Source organism: Pelodiscus sinensis, chromosome 3 (genome assembly GCF_052426305.1).
Source record: "Pelodiscus sinensis isolate ZL-2025 chromosome 3, ASM5242630v1, whole genome shotgun sequence".
NCBI classification, from domain to species: Eukaryota; Metazoa; Chordata; order Testudines; family Trionychidae; genus Pelodiscus; species Pelodiscus sinensis.
The window spans coordinates 165,121,489-165,129,005 of record NC_143054.1 but is presented as its reverse complement, the minus strand read 5'-3'; the positions used below and the strand labels follow the sequence as shown (position 1 = coordinate 165,129,005).

At 43.0% G+C, this 7,517-nt stretch overlaps 1 protein-coding gene across 1 annotated transcript in view; it reads right to left on the bottom strand.

Moving 5' to 3' along the window:
• Positions 1 to 4,842: 4,842 nt before the first annotated feature.
• LRFN2 (leucine rich repeat and fibronectin type III domain containing 2) overlaps positions 4,843 to 7,517 on the bottom strand; it is a 332,667-nt gene continuing 329,992 nt past the window's right edge. Inside the window, exon 3 of the mRNA XM_075925386.2 lies at positions 4,843 to 7,501. Coding sequence (XP_075781501.2) covers positions 6,583 to 7,501 — 919 coding nt within the window. The 3' untranslated portion in view covers positions 4,843 to 6,582. The remainder of the gene's footprint in view (positions 7,502 to 7,517) is intronic.

The following is a 7,517-nucleotide window of genomic DNA, read 5'->3' as shown; positions in this document are numbered from 1 at the left end:
GCGTGGGCTGCATTTCCGAATGGAATCTTGTCCTGTTCTTTCAAATAAAGGGCATGGCACATTTTTAGAAACAATATCTATGTTCTCACCCTGCAAGATGTCAAAAAAATGTAACTTCCAAGATTTACATGCAAGCACACATGCTCAGATGTGCAGCTGTCACTTAGCATTTCCAAAGGCATCTCTTTGGCATCTGCAGCACCTTCATGTTTCCAAGCTGCCCTTCTGTGCAACAAAAGGTAAAATGGGTGCGTGCATGTATAACGATGACAGGCAGAACCGAACCTGAGACCTCATGCATGAGCCTCTACCACTTGAGATGAAAGCCCACTGGCTTATTTATAAAGCCAAAAGTCTTTCCTTAAGTAGGTGCTGTGGTGTTGGCAGATGAGGTGCCAGCTCATGCTAAGGTCTCCATGTCTCAGTAGGACACTGACAGACACAAAGCTGGAATCAGTCTGGCTCATTTTTGGGTTCATACAGTATTGATATACTAGCATGGGGGGTGGGTATTATAGGCAGGGGAAAGGCTGAGCATTCCCAACAACCTATTGGGAAAGTACCCCCCCCTCCTCCCAGGCCAGGGTACTTTTCACAGGGATGGACGTGTTGCCTGCTCTGGGGCTCAGAGCCACAGAGTGCTGTAGCCGCACCACACAGGAGCTGTGGGTGCTGACGTTGCAGCACTGAGGGCTGAGGCCTTGCCTCCCTACCCCCAGCTGAGTAGTGCTGTGGCTGTGGGCCGTGGTGGGCTCCTGTGGTGATGAGAGGGGTAGATGAGGAAGGCACAAGGGGAGGGGACAGAGGCTAGTGGAGGATGTTTTATTGATTTCTATAGGGGCTGGATCAGATGATCCATGAAGTGCTCTTCCAACCCAAAGTTAGTTTTGTGTGTGTGTGTGTGTGTGTGTGTGTGTGTGTAATTTCACTTCTCACTGAAATGCAGCCACTTCAGAGGTGGAACATGGCAGTTTTAACAGCAGCAGTCCATACACATTTAAATGAAGCACTCACCTGAAAACTATACTAAAGTGGGGTAGGATTGATCAGAGCTGTGCTAGGATACTGGGTTCAAAACCAATGCTGTTGTGAAAAGGCCCATGGGATCTTTAATGTGTGTATAAATCATGAGAATATTGGTTCTACATTTAATCCAGAAGACAGGTTTTGCAGAAACACAGTTTCACTGACCTGGCATGCAGGAGCATTAATTTAGGACTGAGTCGAACAGTGCTACTGTCATCTTCAGCACCTACATGTTACATGGTGGTATCCCAGTCAAATATTGTCCCATCCTGAACTTATAAGATCTTAGAATCTGTTATGTGTGCCAGTCTTATTTACCTTTTAATCAGTATTTGCAAATGTGTTGAGCCTCAGCTTTAGTGATAAACGGATTTAAAATAATAATAAAAATTGGTGGTCTGGTTTGTTACATTGTGGACCTTAGATCCTGAGTTTTTGGCATGCATCCACTTCTTCAAGCCAGTATCTGTTGAGTTACTTTTTCTAATCTTGTATGCAAAAATAGAAGGGTTTTTTAATTCTTTAATAAAGTGGTGTGTGTTGGATACTGCTTTTGACTTTTCATGAGGTGAACACTATTAATATTGCAAATGAACTTGACAGCTGAATTTGAAGCATTCCAGCTGCCAGGTTTAAAGGGAAATTGCAATGTAATAAAAAATAGTCTAACCTCTACATATAATAATGAAGAAAATTAAATTGCTAGACAAAATTCTTTAAGTGTCTTAAATACAATTTAAAATTTAGTATAATTAACAATCAATGGGAAGCATCATCTGGATAGTTGGCTTATTTAGATTAACACAAGAAATGCAATTTCCATTTTGAATGCATGAGCAAAGCAGGAACTTTCAAAGCTGTTGTAAAGTTATCCAAAAAAATTTTTTTTTGGTTATATGAATACTGACAATACAGGCAGTCCCCAAGTTACGCGGATCCGACTTATGTCGGATCCGCAGTTACGAACGGGGTTCCTCTCCCTGGTCTCCAGCAGACCAGGAGGAGGGGGGGGGAGCAAAGCAGAGCAAAGCCGCGGAGCACGCGGGCAGCGGACAGCCACGGCGCGTCTGGGCTGTCCCGCTGCCCCCGTGCTCCGTGGCTTTGCTCCAGACACCTGTGGTACAGCAGCTGGGGCGCTGCCAGTTGGTCCCGTAGCGCCACTCTGGGCGCTACTGGACCAACCGGCCAGCACCCCAGCTGTTCTGCCCCAGGCTCCTGATTCAGCCACTGCTGGTCAGATTCAGCAGCGGCTGAATCAGGACGCCTGGGGCAGAGCAGCTTCGGTGCTGCTGGGTTGGTCCAGTAGCGCCGAGGAGCGGCGGCGCTATTGGACCAACCCAGCAGCACCCCAGCTGCTCTGCCCCAGGCATCCCCAAGTCAGCCGCTGCTGAAACTGACCAGTGGCTGACTACAGGAAGCCCCTGCCCCAGGCTTCCTGGAATCAGCCGCTGATCAGTTTCAGCAGCAGCTGACTTGGGGATGCCTGGGGTTCTTAAGTTGAATCTGTATGTAAGTCAGAACTGGCATCCAGATTCAGCCGCTGTTGAAACTGATCAGTTTCAGCAGCGGCTGAATCTGGACGCCAGTTCCGACTTACATACAGATTCAACTTAAGAACAAACCTACAGTCCCTATCTTGTACGTAACCCGGGGACTGCCTGTATAGGGCATGATCCCAAACCTATTTAAATGGGTAGAAAGACAGTAGGTTTTGGATTATGCTCTTAGACCACTGTTAAAAGATATTGGTAATATATGCACCTGTAACATTAACCTTTAGAAAAAATAGCTTTTAATTTACCACTTCTCTGGTTCCCCTCCTATATGCTAAAGGAATCTGAATTGCTTGAGTCCTACTCTCTTGTGAAATTCTGGTTCTACTGAGTTTAATGGGAATTTTACCATTCTTTTCAATAAGGTCAAGCTTTCACTCTAAACTGTTATCAGAATTGCCTTCCATCAAAGAAGTGGAAGTAAACAGTCAGTTCCCAGTTGGTGAAACACCCACATTAATCAGTGATATTGAGTCAGGGAAATGCCAATCTTTCTGAAATCTGTTCTGGGCATTCACTAACAATCTTGCTATTGATAATAAATAATGAAACTTTCTAAGCCAGGTCCTCTGCTGGTGTAAATTGGTCTAGCTCTATTGATAAGAACATACGAATGGCCATACTGGGCAGACCAAAGGTCTATCTAGCCCAGTATCCTGTCTGCTGACACTGGCCAGTGCCAGGTGCCTCAGAGGGGGTGGACCAAAGACAATGATCAAGAAATTTGTCTCCTGCCATCCTTCTCCAGCCTTTGACAAACAGAGGCCAGGGGCACCATTCTTTACCCCCTGGATAATAGCCTTTTATGGACTTAACCTACATGAATTTATCGAGCTCTTTTTAAAACTCTGTTATAGTCCTAGCCTTCACAACCTCCTCTGGCAAGGAGTTCCACAGGTTGACTGTGTGCTGTGTGAAGAAGTACTTTCTTTTATTAGTTTTAAACCTGCTATCCATTAATTTCATTTGGTGTCCTCTAGTTCTTATATTATGGGACCAATAACTTTTCTTTATTCACCTTCTCCACACCACTCATGATTTTATATACCTATATCATATCCCCCCTCAGTCTCCTCTTTTCTAAACTGAAAAGTCCCAGTCTCTTTAGCCTCTCCTCATATGGGACCCATTCCAAACCCTTAATCATTTTAGTTGCTCTTTTCTGAACCTTTTCTAATGCCAAAATATCTTTTTTGAGGTGAGGAGACCACATCTGCATGCAGTATTCAAGGTGTGGGCGTACTATAGTTTTATATAGGGGCAGTAAGATATTCTTTGTCTTATTTTCTATCTGTTTTTAAATAATTCCTAGCATCCTATTTGCTTTTTTGACTGCCACTGCACACTGCGTGGATGTTTTCAGAGAACTATCCACAATAACTCCAAGATCTTTCCTGATTAGTTGTAGTTAAATTAGCCCCCATCATATTGTATGTATAGTTGGGATTATTTTTTCCAATCTGCATTACTTTACACTTATCCACATTCAATTTCATTTGCCATTTTGTTGCCCAATCACTTAGTTTGGTGAGATCTTTTTTAAGTTCTTCACAATCAGCTTTGGTCTTGACTATCTTGAACAGTTTAGTATCGTCCGCAAACTTTGCCACCTCACTGCTTATCCCTTTCTCTAGATCGTTTATGAATAAGTTGAATAGGATTAGTCCTAGGACTGACCCTTGAGGAACACCACTAGTTACACCTCTCCATTCTGAAAATTTACCATTTATTCCTACCCTTTGTTTCCTGTCTTTTAACCAGTTCTCAATCCATGAAAGGATCTTCCCTTTTATCCCATGACAACCTAATTTACACAAGAGCCTTTGGTGAGGGACCTTGTCAAATGCTTGCTGGAAATCTAAGTATGATGTGAATGATGCTATGCTATCGGGCCTACTATACATCTTATGTTTGTATACATTAGTATAACTGTGTTTATATTGTCTCATATATAACCATGTATACCCGAGCTAGCTTTGATCTAGGTAGTAACAGTAATGAGGTGCAAAGATAGGGGTACATACTCAAGGGGTTAGACTATGCCACTACACCACCTGAGCTGTTGCAGCATCGCACCTATTGTTACTCAAGCAAGCTAGATCAAAGTTCACTTGGGTATCATGCTTCCCACATGCAGTGTCGCTCTACCCAAAAACATCCCACTCCTAAGCAACATAGCTAAATTCAGATCATGTCAAGATTTTTCTTTTTTTAAAAATATGAATGCTGCTTATTTATATTTCAAAGCAAAACACAGGCCATTACAATAAATGAAAAGAAGGTGCTTTTTCCCCCAAGAATGTTTTGTTTTTACTGTACATTTTGTAGAAAAGAAATTAAAAGGAAAAAACATTCTGATCACAGGGATGTCATTGTCTAAAATGCCAAGTAGGAAACATGATGAATACAAGATCAAGTACACAGCCATGTCACAGTATATCTCTGAATCTTTTTTAAAAGAATACATACTTTTTTGTAGTTATTCTCTGTGCCTTACAACCTTTCTCCACACATGTTATAAAATAATATGAATGTGCAATTTCCAAAATGGTTCCCAGATGACAGATCACTGGGAACAAATAAACAAATTAAATAAACATGGTTGCTGTAGCCACCAAAATATTGGCAATCACGTTAACGGCACTAAGGACAATGAAGTCAGGTGGGTGGACCATGGGCATCCACAGTTGTCCTAGAACTGCAGCGATGCTTCCCCAACAGGAACTTGAAAACCAGGTTACAAGCCATACAGAAGAGCCACTGGTCTCAGGTAGCAAATACCTTGGCAAGGGATGGGGCAGAGGTCTGGGAGTGGGTGAAGGTAAAGATACAAGTGATACTTGGGAGACCATTTATTCTGAGAGCGCCAATCCTAACTTGTTTTCCGTGGCTAAAGAGGAATGTTCCCATTGCACGTATAATTCCCTTCAATGCTCCAAAATCTGCATTTCCCGCAATGATACAACCACACCTTGTTGTGACAAGTGACCGGACAAAAAACTTTCTTTTGCAATAGAGCTAAAGACTTAATTTTCTTTGTCAGTCAAACAGAGTGACAGAATAACCTTGGCCAGCAGCAATTTGTATTAATAATGTGGAGAGTTCACCAAAGCAGCTTTTGTTTTTGCTTCTCTCTTGCCTTTTTATATGAAATCTTGAATTCCTCCCCACTCTGCCTCCAGGACAGCAAACCACTCCCCCACAGATATGAATAGCTGCTGCAATCTGCCTTGACAAGTAGTGACCATGAAGGAGATGGAAGAAATAGGATTATTTTTTAAAATTTATTAACCCCCTAGATTTCATTTTCCTAGGACGTAAAGGGTGATGTTGAAGGCAGGTTATACAATATATGGAGATTTTTATCTTTGTACATATCCTTGGTTTCATCACAGAGATTTGATGAGAAAAGAAAAAAAAAGAAACATCCCTTTTTCCTGCAAAACACCAATGCAAACAAACCAAAACTCGCCTCAACCAAGAAGAGGAGCAGAGGAGAAAGCACACCAGGAGATTAAGCTGAAAAACCGCTCTGTTACCACAAAGGCAATTACTGTAGTTCTGTGATGACACTTGTTATTTCAGGGCCAGTGATGTTCTATCCATTGGAGCATACTTCACAAGTTACCAAAAAAAAAGGAAGGGGAACCCCCCCCCCCCAACTCTTTGAATTGAATATGTGCTGTTAAACCCACTTTAATCCTCATTTCATCTTGTTTGTTAGGTCACCGGAGGGCAGGAGACTTTTGGAAAGCAATGCTAAATACAACTGGTAGATTCTTTGAAACGTTCACACTCAGTTTTGTTGGGACTGGGTCATGGGTGCTTATTAGCATTTCATTACCCTTTTCCTCGTTTGTTGGTTTACCTCTCCCTTCCTTATATCGTCTCTCCAACACAGATGAGCATGTTTTCCCTCCCCCACTTTTCATGGCTTTTCAACAAAACCAAATTTTATTACATTTGATGTAACTGGGGAGAAGTAAGAGGGAAAAGCTCTTATTTACACTGTGCTTTCCATTACCCATTCTGAGCTCCCATAAGTTCCTTTTGCCCCTGCTAAGTCATTGTCATCGTACTGCAAGAGCATGCCATTCACCGAGAGGCTGCGCTTTGTCCAAATGTTTGTTATCTTTTTTGGGTAGGTGCAACATTGAGATGTGGCAAAGTCCCCCATGTCAAAAGAATGACTCCGTTTAGTTTTTCCCTCCAGTGGTAACATGAGGAGGCTACGGAATTTTGACTCCTGTTGGCCCAAAAGTGGTTCTTTGTCCGAATGGTGGGCCACTGTGGAAGTTCTGGAGTCTACTGTGTCCTCCTTTTTCTGACACTTCAGTTCCAGGGAGGCAAAAGCTCCCATTAATCGATCAATGTTATGTTTTGACCTAGAAGGAGGTCTCCACTTACTGGACAATGTGCCTTGTTCACTCTGGAGGCTATAGTCATCACAGTCGTGGCTATTTGCTGAACTAGAAGAGGAGGAGATGCTACTCTGCACAGACTCACAGTTAAACTCCATGAGTTCATTCCTAACCACCACTTTGGGATTCACTTGAGGCAGGACCCCATTTTGAACAGGTTGAGCTCCATTAGTCTGTGAGTAGACATTGCTGACATTGGCCATTTTCCCCTGGGAATTGTTACAAACTTTATACCGCACCATGAGTATGACGATGAACACCAGTAGAGTCGCCACAATGATGCCTCCTATGACTAAGATCATCGTCCCACCCAGGAACTGGCTGTGCATGGATTGGCACTGAGGATAGTCCTCTTTAGTGAAGAACTGGGCACACCCCACAACGTTGGTGGCTGTGAGTGTCGTGGCAGTGTCATCCCACATGGCCAAGACGCAGAGGTCATAGCCAGTTCCAGATACAAGGTTGTTCACCACGAAGGCTTTGTTTGTAGCCGGGATCATCCTTCAAGAAAAAGACA